We start from the raw sequence: 16,327 nt of genomic DNA on the forward strand, positions 1-16,327 counted from the left end.
GTGAGGCAGTATCTATGGAGCGAAGGAATAGGCGACGTTTCGGGTCGAGACCCTTCTTCAGACTGATGTGGGGCGAGGGGGGGGGTGGGAGGAAAGGAAGAGGCGGAGACAGTAGGCTGTGGGAGAGCTGCGAAGGGGAGGGGATGTATGCAGTTTTTGTCTCCTGATTTGAGGAAGGACATCCTTGCTATTGAGGCAGTGCAGCGTAGGTTCACCAGGTTCATCCCCGGGATGGCAGGAATGTGATATGAGGAAAGATTGGGAAGACTGGGCTTGTATTCACTGGAATTTAGAAGGACGAATGGGGATCTTATAGAAACTTATAAAAGGACTGGACAAGCTAGATGCAGGAAAAATGTTCCCAATGTTGGGGGAGTCCAGAACCAGGGGCCACAGACTTAGAATAAAGGGGAGGTCATTTAAGACTGAGGTGAGAAAAAACTTTTTCACCCAGAGAGTTGTGAATTTGTGTATTCTCTGCCACAGAGGGCAGTGGAGGCCAAGATTTGAAAGAGAGAGTTAGATAGGGCTGTGAAAGATATGGGGAGAAGGCAGGAACGGGGTACTGAATGTGGATGATCAGCCATGATCACATTGAATGGCGGTGCTGGCTCGAACGGCCGAATGGCCTCTACTCCTGCACCTATTGCCTATTGTCTGATCACGGCTGAAGGTGTCTTGAAGGAATAGGCGACGTTTCGGGTCGAGACCCTTGTGTCTTGAAGGAATAGGCGACGTTTCGGGTCGAGACCCTTCCGGGTCTCGACCCGAAACGTCACCTATTCCTTCGCTCCATAGATGCTGCCTCACCCGCTGAGTTTCTCCAGCATTTTTGTGTACCAACGATATGACAATGCTTGGTGCACTGCGGTCCCGAAAATCCCCCAGAGTGCCCGTGGATAGCGCGCCCCCCCTCTCTAACCGCACCCGGGCGCGGACGACAATAGACAACAGGTGCAGGAGTAGGCCATTCGGCCCTTCGAGCTAGCACCGCCATTCACTGTGATCATGGCTGATCATCCCCAATCAGTACCCCGTTCCTGCCTTCTCCCCATATCCCCTGACTCTGCTATTTTTAAGAGCTCTATCCAGCTCTCTCTTGAAAGCATCCAGAGAAACCGGCCTCCACCACCCTCTGAGGCAGAGAATTCCACAGACTCACCACTCTCTGTGAGAAACAATTGTTTCCTCGTCTCTGTTCTAAATGGCTTACCCCTTATTCTTAAATTGTGTTGGCCCCTGGTTCTGGACTCCCCCAACATCGGAAACATGTTTCCTGCCTCCAGCGTGTCCAAGCACTTAACAATCTTATATGTTTCAAGGAGATTCCCTCTCATCCTTCTAAACTCCAGAGTATACAAGCCCAGCTGCTCCATTCTCTCAGCATATGACAGTCCTGCCATCCCGGGAATTAACCTTGTAAACCTACGCTGCACTCCCTCAATAGCAAGAATGTCCTTCCTCAAATTAGGGGACCAAAACTGCACACAATACGCCAGGTGTGGTCTCACTAGGGCCCTGTACAACTGGAGAAGGACCTCTTTGCTCCGATATTCGATTCCTCTTGTTATAAAGGCCGTGACCCCGTAATGGTCTATTGTCTTGGTGTTTTTGTCCCACAGGCTACAACGTGTCACTGGTCTATGACCTGGACAGCATCCCCCCCAACAAGGAGGAGGTGGTGCACCAGGCAGGCATGCTGAAGAGGAACTGCTTCGCCTCCGTCTTCGAGAAGTACTTCAACTTCCAGCAGGAAGGCATGGAGGGGGAGAGCCGCGCCCTCATCCACTACCGTGAAGACGAGACCCTGTGAGTGCCTGGCCAGAGCAGGGCAACAGGACACGGCGCATGCGTCTTTTAATCGTTCGATAACATTTACGGTAGACACAAATGCTGGAGAAACTCAGCGGGTGAGGCAGCGTCTGTGGAGAGAAGGAATAGGTGACTTTTCGGGTCGAGACCCTTCTCATTTAATCATTTATTCCTTCGAAGAAGGGTCTCGACCCGAAAAGTCACATATTCCTTCGAAGAAGGGTCTCGACCCGAAACGTCACCTATTCCTTCGAAGAAGGGTCTCAATAGCCAATAGGTGCAGGAGTAGGCCATTCGGCCCTTTGAGTCAGCACCGCCATTCAATGTGATCATGGCTGATCATCCCCAATCAGTACCCCGTTCCTGCCTTCTCCCCATATCCCCTGACTCCGCTATCTTTAAGAACCCTATCTAGCTCTCTCTTGAAAGCATCCAGAGAACCTGCCTCCACCGCCCTCTGAGGCAGAGAATTCCACAGACTCGCACTCTCTGTGAGAAAAAGCGTTTCCTCGTCTCCATTCTAAATGGCTTACTCCTTATTCTTAAACTGTGGCCCCTGGTTCTGGACTCCCCCAACATCGGGAACATGTTTCCTGCCTCTTGCGTGTCCAAACCCTTAACAATCTTATATTTTTCAACCCGAAACGTCACCTATTCCTTCGAAGAAGGGTCTCGACTCGAAACGTCACCTATTCCTTCGCTCCATTGATGCTGCCTCACCCGCTGAGTTTCTCCAGCATTTTTGTCTACCTTCGATTTTTCCAACACCTGCAGTTCTTTCTTTAACATTCTATAACATTTAATCTATATAAAGTCATGAGAGGAATAGATGTAGAAAATGCATAGAGTCTCTTGCCCAGAGTAGGGCATCGAGGTCCAGAGGACGGGAGGGGGGGATTTAATAGTAGTCTCAGGGGTAACTTTTTCGCAAGGGTGGTGGGTGTATGGAACAAGCTGCCAGAGGAGGTAGTTGAGGCTGGGACTATCCCAAATGGATAGGACAGGTTTGGAGGGATATGGGCCAAAGGCGGGCAGATGGGACTAGTGTAGCTGGGACATGTTGGCCGGTGTGGGCAGGTTGGGCTGAAGGGCCTGTTTCCACAGTCTATCGCTCTATTTTAATTTGTCACATATGCGAGTGCACGGTACAACGGTAACGTTGCTGCCTTACAGCAAATGCAGCGCCAGAGACCCGGGTTCCATCCCGACTACGGGTGCTGTCTGTATGTTCTCCCCGTGACCTGCGTGGGTTTTCTTCCAGATCTCCGGTTTCCTCCCACACTCCAAAGACGTGCGGGTTTGTAGGTTAATTGGCTTGCTATAAATGTAAAAATTGACCCTAGTGTGTGTAGGATAGTGTTGGCGTGCGGGGATCTCTGGTCACGGTCACACACACACACACAGACACACACACACAGACACACACACACACACACACACACACACACACAGACACAGACACAGATACACACACACACAGACACACACACACACACACACACACACAGACACACACACAGACACACACACACAGACAGACACACACACACAGACACACACACAGACACACACACACACACAGACAGACACGCACACACACACGCACAGACACACACGCACAGACACAGACACACACACACAGACACACACAGACACACACACACACACACACACACACACACAGACACACACACACACACACACACACACACACACACAGACACACACAGACACAGACACACACACACACACAGACACACACACCACCACCACCACCCCCCCCCCCCCCCCCCCCATTGGTTAATGAGGCGTCATATCAGGGTCGCCAAAACATTTGTAACATTTCAGAGACCTGAAAAAAAGTGAACAAGAGAGGGGAAAAGTGAAAAGTGAAAAGATAGATCGAAAAAGAACCAAGGAAAGTCCCCTAAACTACCAAAGTAGTTTGGCCGAAAGATATAGAAATAAGAGAAAAGGAAAAGGTGGAGATATATCTTGCCCCTCGTCTCCCGCCCACCTCACCCAACCCAGCATCGGATTTAAATTTAAATTTGTGTTGCACCATACTATTCTTGTAGGAATTCGGTGAAGGGTGTCCATGTCTTGAGAAATTGATCTGGTTTTTCCGCCAAGACAAACCTAATGTTTTCCAAATGTAGTGTCTCGGACATATCTGTGATCCACATCTTCACTGTAGGGATCTAAAGTAAAACTAATCTAAACCTTGCAGGTACGTGGAGGCCAAGAAGGACCGCGTGACCGTGGTCTTCAGCACCGTCTTCAAGGATGATGATGATGTGGTGATTGGGAAAGTCTTCATGCAGGTAGGACAATCAAAGCTTGTGAACCCCGCGTGATACAGCGTGCAAACAGGCCCTTCAGCCCAGCTCACCCACACCGGCCAACATGTCCCATCTACACTAGTCCCATCTGCCTGCGCTTGGCCCATATCCCTCCAAACCTGTCCTATCCATGTGTTTAAGACACTGTCCTATCCATGTGTGGCCCCCCATCAGTCTGAAGAAGGGTTTCGGCGTTGCCTATTTCCTTCGCTCCATAGATGCTGCTGCACCCACTGAGTTTCTCCAGCATTTCTGTGTACCTGTCCTATCCATGTACCTGCCTCTGTGGAATTCTCTGCCACAGAAGGTAGTTGAGGCCACAGTTCATTGGCTATATTTAAGAGGGAGTTTGATGTGGCCCTTGTGGCTAAAGGGATCAGGGGCTATGGAGAGAAGGCAGGTACAGGATACTGAGTTGGATGATCAGCCATGATCACATTGAATGGCTCGAAGGGCCAATTGGCCTACTACTGCACTTATTTTCGTTGTTTCTATTTCTCACTGTTTCTTAAACGTTGGGATAGTCCCAGCCTCTACTACCTCCTCTGGCAGCTTGTTCCATACATCCACCACCCTCTGTGTGGAAAAGTTATCCCTCGGATTGCTATGTTATATTTATTGCTATTTATATATATATTTATATATATATATATATATATTGCTATTGTTATATTTTGTTTACTACACTGCAAAATCTCCTCAGGGTATGAGAAGTTCTCCTCCTCTCTCCGAAAACAGTTTACCACTATCTCCGCCTCTTCCTTTCTTCTTCCTCCCCCCCCACCCCCACATCAGCCTGAAGAAGGGTCTCGACCCGAAACGTCGCCTATTCCTTCGCTCCATAGATGCTGCCTCACCCGCTGAGTTTCTCCAGCATTTTTGTCTGCCTCAGCAGAAAAATGGGATTAGAGGAGGGAGAGCTAGATCAGCCATTATTGAATGTCGGAAGACTCGATGGGCCGAACGGCCTAATTCTGCTCCTTTCACTTGTGAAGGTGTGAAACGTCATCCATTTTCTCCAGTCGAGTTACTCCAGCACTCTGCGTGTGTGTGTGTGCGTGCGTGCATGTGTGGTGTGTCAGTGTGTGCCTGTGTGTGTCAGTGTGTGTGTGGTGTCAGTGTGTGCGTGCGTGAGTGAGTGAGTGAGAGTGTGTGTGTGTGTGTGTGTCCCTTCCTATATCAGGGCAGCCAGCGCTGCAAGCACTGCTATGCTCTGGTTCCCATTTTCTCTTCCTGTTAATAATTATTGCCTGTAATTTGAAACGCCAGAGAAAGACAGCTCTTTGTTTCCTCGTGGGAGCCAGGTTAGCCTCAGACCTGTGCACACAAATTTGCATTTGTTTAATCTGTGGTGAGGAAATTGATTTGAGAGTCATTTAATATTAAATGCCTTTGTTTCACCTCTAAACATTGTTCTTCCAGTCACACGCAAGTTTACCGTGCCTTCTATCTGAATACGTGGCACTGCTCTATTGAATCCGCCTATTTCAGATAGTCAGCCTTTCCAGTTTGTGAGTGGCTGGCCAGGGTAAACATAGAAACATAGAAAATAGGTGCAGGAGTAGGCCATTCGGCCCTTCGAGCCTGCACCGCCATTCAATATGATCATGGCTGATCATCAGGTAATTCGAGTGTTCTCTCCCCACTAGGAAAGAATAAGGGGTAAGCCATTTAGAATGGAGACGAGGAAACACTTTTTCTCACAGAGAGTTGTGAGTCTGTGGAATTCTCTGCCTCAGAGGGCGGTGGAGGCAGGTTCTCTGTATACTTTCAAGAGAGAGCTAGATAGGGCTCTTAAAGATAGCGGCGTCAGGGATATGGGGTGAAGGCAGGAACGGGGTACTGATTGGGGATGATCAGCCATGATCACATTGAATGGCGGTGCTGGCTCGAAGGGCCGAATGGCCTGCTCCTGCACATATTGTCCATTGTCTATTGGTCAGCGCGGACAGTTGGTCAGAGCAGTCCTGGACTACTATCGACCTCATTGGTGACCCTTGGACTATCCTTGATCGGACTTTAATAATCTTATATGTTTCAATAATATCCTTTAATAATCTTATATGTTTCAATAAGATCTCCTCTCATCCTTCTAAACTCCAGAGTATACAAGCCCAGCAGCTCCATTCTATCAACATATGACAGTCCCGCCATCCCGGGAATTAACCTGGTGAACCTACGCTGCACTCCCTCAATAGCAAGAATGTCCTTCCTCAAATTTGGAGACCAAAACTGCACACAATACTCCAGGTGTGGTCTCACTAGGGCCCTGTACAACAGCAGAAGGACCTCTTTGTCCATCTTGTTACGAATGTTGACATCGCTGTCATCGTCCGTCCTGAAAAGGACACAAGCTTCCGGCGACAGGAGATTAGACGGATGAGGGGATATCTTATAGAAACATATAAAATTATAAAAGGACTGGACAAGCTAGATGTTCCCAATGTTGGGCGAGTCCAGAACCAGGGGCCACAGTCTTAGAATAAAGGGGAGGTCATTTAAGACTTAGGTGAGGAAAAACCTTTTCACCCAGAGAGTTGTGAATTTATGGAATTCCCTGCCACAGAGGGCAGTGGAGGCCAAGTCACTGGATGGATTTAAGAGAGAGTTAGATAGAGCTCTAGGGATAGTGGAGTCAAGGGATATGGGGAGAAGGTAGGCACGGGGACATGACTTGAGAATTAAGGGACAGAAGTTTAGGGGTAACATGAGGGGGAACTTCTTTACTCAGAGAGTGGTGGCTGTGTGGAATGAGCTTCCAGTGAAGGTGGTGGAGGCAGGTTCGTTTTTATCATTTAAAAATAAATTGGATAGTTATATGGACGGGAAAGGAATGGAGGGTTATGGTCTGAGCGCAGGTAGATGGGACTAGGGGAGAATACGTGTTCGGCACGGACTAGAAGGGTCGAGATGGCCTGTTTCCGTGCTGTAATTGTTATATGGGTTATTGATAGGGGAAGATCAGCCACGATCACAATGAATGGCGGTGCTGGCTCTAAAGGGCCGAATGGCCTCCTCCTGCACCTATTGTCTATGTTTCTATGACAATCCGTGTACTTCGTGCCGCCGCTGATGTGTTTTGTTTCTGTGAACCTCGAAGGAGTTCAAGGAGGGTCGACGTGCGAGCCACACCGCCCCCCAGGTGCTGTTCAGCCACCGCGAGCCCCCCCTCGAGCTGAAGGACACCGACGCGGCCATGGGCGACAACATCGGCTACATCACCTTCGGTAAGCCCACGCTCCCCGCCATCCACGTGCAGCTTAGTTGATTGGGTGCCGTGGAAAGCTTTACGCGTGACAGTAAACTAAACTGGTTTATTCTCCTCCATCTACTCGCTAGAATTTAGAAGATTGAGGGGGGGGATCTTATAGAAACTTACAAAATTCTTAAGGGGTTGGACAGGCTAGATGCAGGAAGATTGTTCCCGATGTTGGGGAAGTCCAGAACTAGGGGTCACAGTTTAAGGATAAGGGGGAAATCTTTTAGGACCGAGATGAGAAAAACATTTTTCACACAGAGAGTGGTGAATCTGTGGAATTCTCTGCCACAGAAGGTAGTTGAGGCCACACAGTTCATTGGCTATATTTAAGAGGGAGTTATATGTGGCCCTTGTGGCTAAAGGGATCAGGGGGTATGGGGAGAATGCAGGTACAGGATACTGAGTTGGATGATCAGCCATGATCATATTGAATGCAAGCTCGAAGGGCCGAATGGCCTACTCCTGCACCTATTTTCTATGTTTCTAAACTCCAGAGTGTACAAGCCCAACAGTTGACGTTTCGGGTCGAGATCCTTCTTCAGACTGATGTGGAGGTGGGGGAGGGGCGGGAACCCGCCCCTCCCCCACCACCGCATCAGTCTGAAGAAGGGTTTCGACGTCAGTCTGAAGAAGGGTCTCGACCCGAAACGTCACCCATTTCCTTTGCTCCACAGATGCTGCCTCGCCTGCTGAGTTTCTCCAGCATTTTTGTCTGCCTTCGATTTTTTCCAGCGTCTTTCTAGACCCGTATGGGGCTGTCCCACTGTACGAGGTAATTCAAGAGCTCTCCCGAGTTTTAAAACAAATCAAACTCGTGGTAAGCACGTAGAATGTACGTCGCGGGTACGCCGGAGCTCGGGGACGTCTCTTAGCGGCTCGTAACGCTAACGGCAGGTACTCGGGGAAACGCAGTAAGCTCGTGAAGACTCGTGAAGATTTTTCAACATGTTGAAAAATGTCCACGAGAGCCCCGAGTACCTACGAGCGGCCATTACCGTAAATCTCCGAGTTCGAATCAGGGGAAACTCGGGAGAACTCTTGAATTTGCTCGTACAGGGGACAGGCCCTTAACCAGACAGTAAGATTGGTCAGGGAACTGGGGAGGGGGATGGAGAGAGAGGGAAGGAGAGCGAGGGAAAGCAAGGGCTATTTGAAGTTGGAGACGAGGAAACACTTTTTCACACAGAGAGTTGTGAGTCTGGAATTCTCTGCCTCAGAGGGCGGTGGAGGCCGGTTTTCTGTATACTTTCAAAAGAGAGCTGGATAGGGCTCTTAAAGATAGCGGAGTCGACATATGTGGAGAAGGCAGGAACGGGGTACTGATTGGGGATGATCAGCCATGATCACATTGAATGGCGGTGCTGGCTCGAAGGGCCGAATGGCCTACTCCTGCACCTATTGTCTATTGTTTATAACAATTAAATAAATATGGAACAAAAATCAAATTGGGAACCTTTTATGAAGTTGCTTCCTCTGGGGATCCAAAGGCTTCCTGACTTTAGTACCTTTATTACACTGTAGTCGGGGGAAGTAGTTGAGGCAGGTAGAATAACAAGGTGTAAAGGACGTGATTTATTTAAAGATACAGCATGGAAAAGGCCCACTGAGTCCACGCCGACCAGCGATCACCCTTTCACACTGATCACCCTTTCAATGCTACCCCACTCCTGACACAGTCGGGGCAATGTACAGATCCGCACGTCTGTGGAGTGTGGGAGGAAACCGGAGCACCCGGAGAAAACTCACGGGGGAGAACGTACAAACTCCATACAGGCAGCACCCGCAGTCGAGATCACACCCGGTCTGGCACCGCGAGGCAGCAGCTCCACCCACTGCTCCACCGTGCCGCCCAGTGGAGGTATATGGATAGGAAAGGTTTAGAGGGATGTGGACAAATGGGGCACCTTGGTCGGCACAGACAAGATGGGCTGAAAGGCCTGTTTCCTCGCTGTATGACTGTGCATTGTGGAGTACTGTGTACAGTGTGAGGTAGACTAAATCGCTGGAGAAACTCAGCGGGTGAGGCAGCATCTATGGAGCGAAGGAACAGGCGACGTTTCGGGTCGAGACCCGACTTCAAAGTCCGAAACATCACCCATTCCTTCTCTCCAGAGATGCTGCCTGTCCCGCTGAGTTACTCCAGCATTTTGTGTCTTATCTTCGGGTTTAAACCAGCATCTGCAGTTCCTTCCTACACGTGCAAACTCCGTACAGACAGCAGCCGTAGTCATGATCATACCCGGGCCTCGGACGCTGTGAGGCAGTGGCTCTTGCCGTCGTGCCGCCCCGCTGGGCTGCCGGCTTGTGTGGTGGACTACCGGCTTGAAACATATAAGATTGTTAAGGGCTTGGACACACTAGAGGCAGGAAACATGTTCCAGATGTTGGGGGAGCCCAGAACCAGGGGCTACACACAGTTTAAGAATAAGGGGTAAGCCATTTAGAACGGAGACGAGGAAACACTTTTTCTCGCAGAGAGTGTTGTGTCTGTGGAATTCTCTGCCTCAGAGGGCGGTGGAGGCAGGTTCTCTGGATGCTTTCAAGAGAGAGCTAGATAGGGCTCTTAAAAATAGCGGAGTCAGGGGATATGGGGAGAGGGCAGGAATGGGGTACTGATTGGGGATGATCAGCCATGATCACATTGAATGGCGGTGCTGGCTCGAAGGGCCGAATGGCCTACTCCTGCACCTATTGCACGAATATAGGAGCAAAGAGGTCCTTCTGCAGTTGTACAGGGCCCTGGTGAGACCACACATGGAGTATTGTGTGCAGTTTTGGTCCCCTAATTTGAGGAAGGACATTCTTGCTATTGAGGGAGTACAGCGTAGGTTCACAAGGTTAATTCCCGGGATGGCGGGACTGTCATATGCTGAGAGAATGGAGCGGCTGGGCTTGTACACTCTGGAGTTTAGAAGGATGAGAGGGAATCTCATTGACAGAGGGCGGTGGAGGCCGGTTCTCTGGATACTTTCAAGAGAGAGCTAGATAGGGCTCTTAAAAATAGCGGACTCATGGGATATGGGGAGAAGGCAGGAACGGGGTACTGATTGTGGATGATCAGCCATGATCACATTGAATGGTGGTGCTGGCTCAAAGGGCCAAATGGCCTACTCCTGCACCTATTGTCTATTGTGTGGTGGGCTGGTCGGCTTGTGTGGTGGGGGCTGTCGGCTTGTGTGGTGGGGCTGTCGGCTTGTGTGGTGGGGACTGTCGGCTTGTGTGGTGGGGACTGTCGGCTTGTGTGGTGGGACTGCCGGCTTGTGTGGTGGGGACTGTCGGCTTGTGTGGTGGGCTGTTCGGCTTGTGTGGTGGGCTGGTCGGCTTGTGTGGTGGGACTGCCGGCTTGTGTGGTGGGACTGCCGGCTGGGCTGCGAGCCTCGTTCCCCACCCTCCGCTCACTCTGAGCCACCGTTAACGTCCACGTTTCTGTTTTACCAGTGCTGTTCCCACGTCACACCAACCCCGCCACCCGTGACAACACCATCAACCTGATCCACACCTTCAGGGATTACCTGCATTACCACATCAAGTGCTCCAAGGTGAGTCACCGAGTCTCCAACCTGCTCCAGCCATCACTGTTTTGATCTTGCCCAGTTTGATCCGGATGTGAATTGGTGTTGGTTTATCTCCTGGGAGAGTCTAGGACCAGAGGGCACAGCCCCTGGATGAAAGGATGCACCTTTACAAAGACAATGAGGAGCAATGTAATGGCGAGGTTTTATATGTTCAGAAGTTATGGGAGCAGAATGAGGCCATTAGGCCCATCAAGTCTACTCCGCCATTCAATCATGGCTGATCTATAAAAGTACTGGTCAGGCCGCATTTGGAGTATTGTGAGCAGTTTTGGGCCATATCTCAAATACAACAGATAGAGCAAAGAGAAATAATAGATAATAATAGACAATAGGTGTAGGAGTAGGCCATTCGGCCCTTCGAGCCAGCACCGCCATTCAATGTGATCATGGCTGATCATCCCCAATCAGTACCCCGTTCCTGCCTTCTCCCCATATCCCCTGACTCCGCTATTTTTAAGAGCCCTATCTAGCTCTCTCTTGAAAGCATCCAGAGAACCAGCCTCCACCGCCCTCTGAGGCAGAGAATTCCAAAGATTCGTAGTGCAGAATATTCCCGGCACCTACACAAGCAACATCTCGCTTGATAACCTTAGTCACAGAATCCTACTGTGTGGAATCAGGCCCTTCAGCCAAACTTGCCCACACCGGCCAACATGTCCCATCTACACAAGCTCCACCAGCCTGCGTGGACAGCCCATATCCTTCTAAACCTATCCTATCCATGTACCTGTTGAAATCTTCCAGCCTCAACTACCTCGTACCATACACCCACCACACTTTGTGTAAAAAAAAAATATGTTGCCTCGCAGGTTCCTATTAAGTCTTTTCCCCCTTGAACTGTACATCCTCTGGTTTTTGACTCCACTACTCTGGGCAAAAGACTTTTCATTCACCCAAACTCCCTCATCTTTTTATACAAGATATCCCTCAGCCTTCCGAGAAATAAGGATGCCAGCCTGCAAGTGTAGAAGCAAGTGTATCTGGCTGTGTAGAACTCAGAGTGCTGGAGTAACTCAGCGGCTCAGGCAGCATCTCTGGAGAACATGCACAAGGGTCGCGACCCGAAACGTCACCTATTCTAGTTCTCCAGAGATGCTGCCTGACCTGCTGAGTTACTCCAGCACTTTGTGTCTTTTTCTGTAAACCTGCATGTTTAGTTTAGAGATGCAGTGTGGAACCCGGCCCACCGGGTCAGCGCCGACCAGCGATCCCTGCACCTTAACACTATCCCACACCCACTAGGGATAATTTTTACATTTACCAACCTAATTAACCTACGAACCTGCACGTCTTTGGAGTGTGGGAGGAAACCGAAGATCCCAGAGAAAAACCCAAGCAGGTCACGGGGAGTACGTGCAAACTCCGTACAGACAGCACCCGTAGTCGGGATCGAACCCGGGTCTCCGGCGCTGCATTCGCTGTAAGGCAGCAACTCTACCGCTGCACCACCGTGACCGAGTCCACGCCGACCAGCGATCCCCTCACACTAACACTACCCTACGCACAATAGACAATAGGTGCAGGAGTAGAGGCCATTCGGCCCTTCGAGCCAGCACCGCCATTCAATGTGATCATGGCTGATCATCCCCAATCAGTACCCCGTTCCTGCCTTCTCCCCATATCCCCTGACTCCGCTATCTTTAAGAGCCCTATCTAGCTCTCTCTTGTAAGCATCCAGAGAACCGGCCTCCACCGCCCTCTGAGGCAGAGAATTCCACAGACTCACCACTCTCTGTGAGAAAAAGTGTTTCCTCGTCACCGTTCTAAATGGCTTACCCCTTATACTTAAACTGTGGCCCCTGGTTCTGGACTCCCCCAACATCGGGAACATGTTTCCTGCCTCTAGTGTGTCCAAGCTCTTAACAATCTTGGGGACCATTTACAATTTTACCAAGCTAATTTAACCTACAGCCCTGTACATGTTTGGAGTGTGGTAGGGAACCGGAGCACCAGGGGGAAACCCACGGGGAGAGAACGTGCAAACTCCGTGCAGGCAGTGTGCCCGCGGTCGGGATGGAACCCCATGGGGTCTCCGGCTCTGCGAGGCAGCGGTTCTACCCGCTGTGCCACCGTTCCTGGTTTGCCAACCGCTGTGTCACTTTGCAGGCTTACATCCACACCCGCATGAGGGCCAAGACGTCCGACTTCCTCAAGGTGCTGAACCGCGCCCGGCCCGAGATCGAGAAGAAAGAGATGAAAACCATGTCGTAAGTACCAGTGTCGGGAGCAACCGCGCGCGCTGGTTTATTCCAAGAACGGCGCGAAATACTGGAGTAACTCAGCGGGACAGGCAGCATCTCCGGGGAGAAGGAACGGGCGACGTTTCAGGAAATAGCTGTAGATGGAACTGGTGATGGAGATGGAGATGGATATTTTCCACGTAGCGATTACGTATTTATTTAGTGAGAGATAGATCAGCCAAGACAATAGACAATAGGTGCAGGAGTAGGCCATTCAGCCCTTCGAGCCAGCACCGCCATTCAATGTGATCATGGCTGATCATCCCCAATCAGTACCCCGTTCCTGCCTTCTCCCCATATCCCCTGACTCCGCTATCTTTAGGAGCCCTATCTAGCTCTCTCTTGAAAGTATCCAGAGAACCGGCCTCCACTGCCCTCTGAGGCAGAGAATTCCAGGGAGAGTAAGGGGAATTTTTTGATTTAATTGAGACAGAGAAAGGGGAAACGAGAGATATAGACAATGATGTAGAGAGATATAGAACAATGATTTTGAGTTAAACTAAACTAAGCTCAGCTAAACTGAAATGTCAGAGAGAAGAAGGGTCTCGACCCGAAACGTCACTCATTCCTTCTCTCCAGCGATGCTGCCTCCCCCGCTGAGTTACTCCAGCATTTTGTGTCTGTCTACGTGAGTACCGGCGTCTGGGGAAGCAAGGAGTGCGTTTCACGGACTGTGTCGTCTGGGCCGCTGCCTGCACTGGGGAAGAGGATGTAACGAGGGAGCTTGCAGATCTCCAGGGAGCACGAGAGATCTTGGGGGCTAAAGCTGGTGTAATCTGTGACCTTCCCTACTGTGTGTAGGAAGCAACTGCAGATGCTGGTTTAAACCGAAGATGGACACAAAAAGCTGGAGTAACTCAGCGGGACCGGCAGCATCTTTGAATCTTTGAATTCTAGCATTGCTAGAATTTAGAAGATTGAGGGAGGATCTTATAGAAACTTACAAAATTCTTAAGGGGTTGGACTGAGGTAGGTGCAGGAAGATTGTTCCCGATGTTGTGGAAGTCCAGAACTAGGGGTCACAGTTTAAGGATAAGGGGGAAATCTTTTAGGGCCGAGATGAGAAAAACATTTTTCACACAGAGAGTGGTGAATCTGTGGAATTCTCTGCCACAGAAGGTAGTTGAGGCCACAGTTCATTGGCTATATTTAAGAGGGAGTTAGATGTGGCCCTTGAGGCTAAAGGGATCAGGGGGTATGGAGGGAAGGCAGGTACAGGATACTGAGTTGGATGATCAGCCATGATCATATTGAATGGTGGTGCAGGCTCGAAGGGCCGAATGGCCTCCTCCTGCACCTATCTTCTATGTTTGGAGAGAAGAAATGGGTGACGTTTCGGGACGCTTCTTCAGATTGAGAGTCAGGGGAGAAGGAAACAAGAGATATAGACGGTATTGCAGAGAGATGTAGAACAAATGAATGAAAGATATGCAAAAAACTTCACCCATTCTTTAAGGGTCTCGACCAGAAACGTCACCCATTCCTTCTCTCCAGAGATGCTGCCTGCCCCGCTGAGTTACTCCAGCTTTTTTGTGTCTACCTTACTGGATGGCAGGACGTGGTCTTCGCATAGATTGGGGGGGGGGGGGGGGGGGGGGGTCTCGTGGCCGGCGGTTCGGAACAGGGGCACGGCGTAAAAAAAGTAAAGCTGGCAGCTCAGGAAAGCAAGGCACCAACTTGGAACAACAGCAGAGGAACAAGTCAGTCAGCTGATGCTGCTTTAAGTAAAGGGGCCTGATCCACTTGGCGATTTTTTTTCCGCGGGCTGCCGGCGTCATATCAGTGTCAGTTTCGAAAACCAGCGGTGACAAAAAACAATGTTGCGACACGTGAAAAAACCGTCAATACGTGGTCAGGCCGCGGATTTTTCGGTGACCTGATACGTCGGTCAATGATGCCGGCAGTCGCCGAGAAAACCGCCAAGTGGGACAGGCCCTTTCATGAGTCAGCTTGTTGCTATTTGTGAGGTGTATTGTGAGTTCATTTGGTTTTAGAGTTCGTAAGTGCTAGGAGCAGAATTAGGCCATTCGGCCCCATCAAGTCTACTCCGCCATCCAATCATGGCTGATCTATCTCTCCCTCCTAACCCCATACTCCTGCCTTCTCCCCATAACCCCTGACACCCGTACTAATCAGGTTGATGAACACCCCTGCAGTTGAATACTGTGCAAATACTTTTTAAAATGTAGTGAACTGTTCAATTCATGTCTTATAATTGAATGTTGTAGCCTGCTTAGAGTTTAGTTTAGAGATATAGCCCGGAAACGCCGAGTCCACGCCGACCGCCAGCCTTACCTCACACACCAGAAACAATCTACAATTCCACCAAAGCCAATTAACCTACAAACCTGCACGTCTTTGGAGTGTGGGAGGAAACCGGAGACAATAGACAGTAGGTGCAGGAGTAGGCCATTCGGCCCTTCGAGCCAGCACCACCATTCAATGTGATCATGGCTGATCATCCCCAATCAGTACCCCGTTCCTGCCTTCTCCCCATATCCCCTGACTCCGGTATCTTTAGGAGCCCTATCTAGCTCTCTCTTGAAAGCCTCCACCGCCCTCTGATGCAGAAAATTCCACAGACTCACCACTCTCTGTGAGAAAAAGTGTTTCCTCGTCTCCGTTCTAAATGGCCTACGCCTTATTCTTAAACTGTGGTCCCTGGTTCTGGACTCCCCCATCATCGGGAACATGTTTTCTCCGGGAACGCCCGGAGAAAACCCACGCAGGTCACGGGGAGAACGTACAAACTCCGTACAGACCGAATTCAATCACGGCTGATCTATCTCTCCCTCCCAACCCCATTCTCCTGCCTTATCCCCATAACCCCCGACACCCGTACTAATCAACAATCTGTCCATATTTGCTTTAAAAATAGTCTTAAGGGCCTGTACCACGGCAGTGTCACCGAAAGATTTTGAACATTTCAAAATCCAGCGGTGACAAAATAAAATGTTGCGAAAAAACTCCGCGCGGCAATATGTCATCAGGCCGCGATTTTTTTCGGTGACCAGATACGTCAGTCAATGATGCCGGCAGTCGCCGAAAAAATCACCAGGTGGGACAGGCCCTTTAGAGTCTTGGAGTCATACAGTCTCA

At 50.1% G+C, this 16,327-nt stretch overlaps 2 protein-coding genes across 2 annotated transcripts in view; one reads left to right on the forward strand and one right to left on the reverse strand.

Moving 5' to 3' along the window:
• LOC116975639 overlaps positions 1 to 16,327 on the reverse strand; it is a 613,100-nt gene that overhangs the window by 474,003 nt on the left and 122,770 nt on the right. The gene's annotated exons all lie outside the window — the stretch shown is intronic.
• The window catches only part of arpc2 (actin related protein 2/3 complex subunit 2), a 37,759-nt gene that overhangs the window by 18,064 nt on the left and 3,368 nt on the right, over positions 1 to 16,327 (forward strand). The window contains exons 5-9 of the mRNA XM_033024977.1: positions 1,623 to 1,809; positions 4,043 to 4,136; positions 7,255 to 7,381; positions 10,852 to 10,952; positions 13,095 to 13,195. Of these exons, the coding sequence (XP_032880868.1) occupies positions 1,623 to 1,809; positions 4,043 to 4,136; positions 7,255 to 7,381; positions 10,852 to 10,952; positions 13,095 to 13,195 (610 nt within the window). The remainder of the gene's footprint in view (positions 1 to 1,622; positions 1,810 to 4,042; positions 4,137 to 7,254; positions 7,382 to 10,851; positions 10,953 to 13,094; positions 13,196 to 16,327) is intronic.

Source organism: Amblyraja radiata, chromosome 7, assembly GCF_010909765.2.
Source record: "Amblyraja radiata isolate CabotCenter1 chromosome 7, sAmbRad1.1.pri, whole genome shotgun sequence".
Lineage (NCBI taxonomy): Eukaryota > Metazoa > Chordata > Chondrichthyes > Rajiformes > Rajidae > Amblyraja > Amblyraja radiata.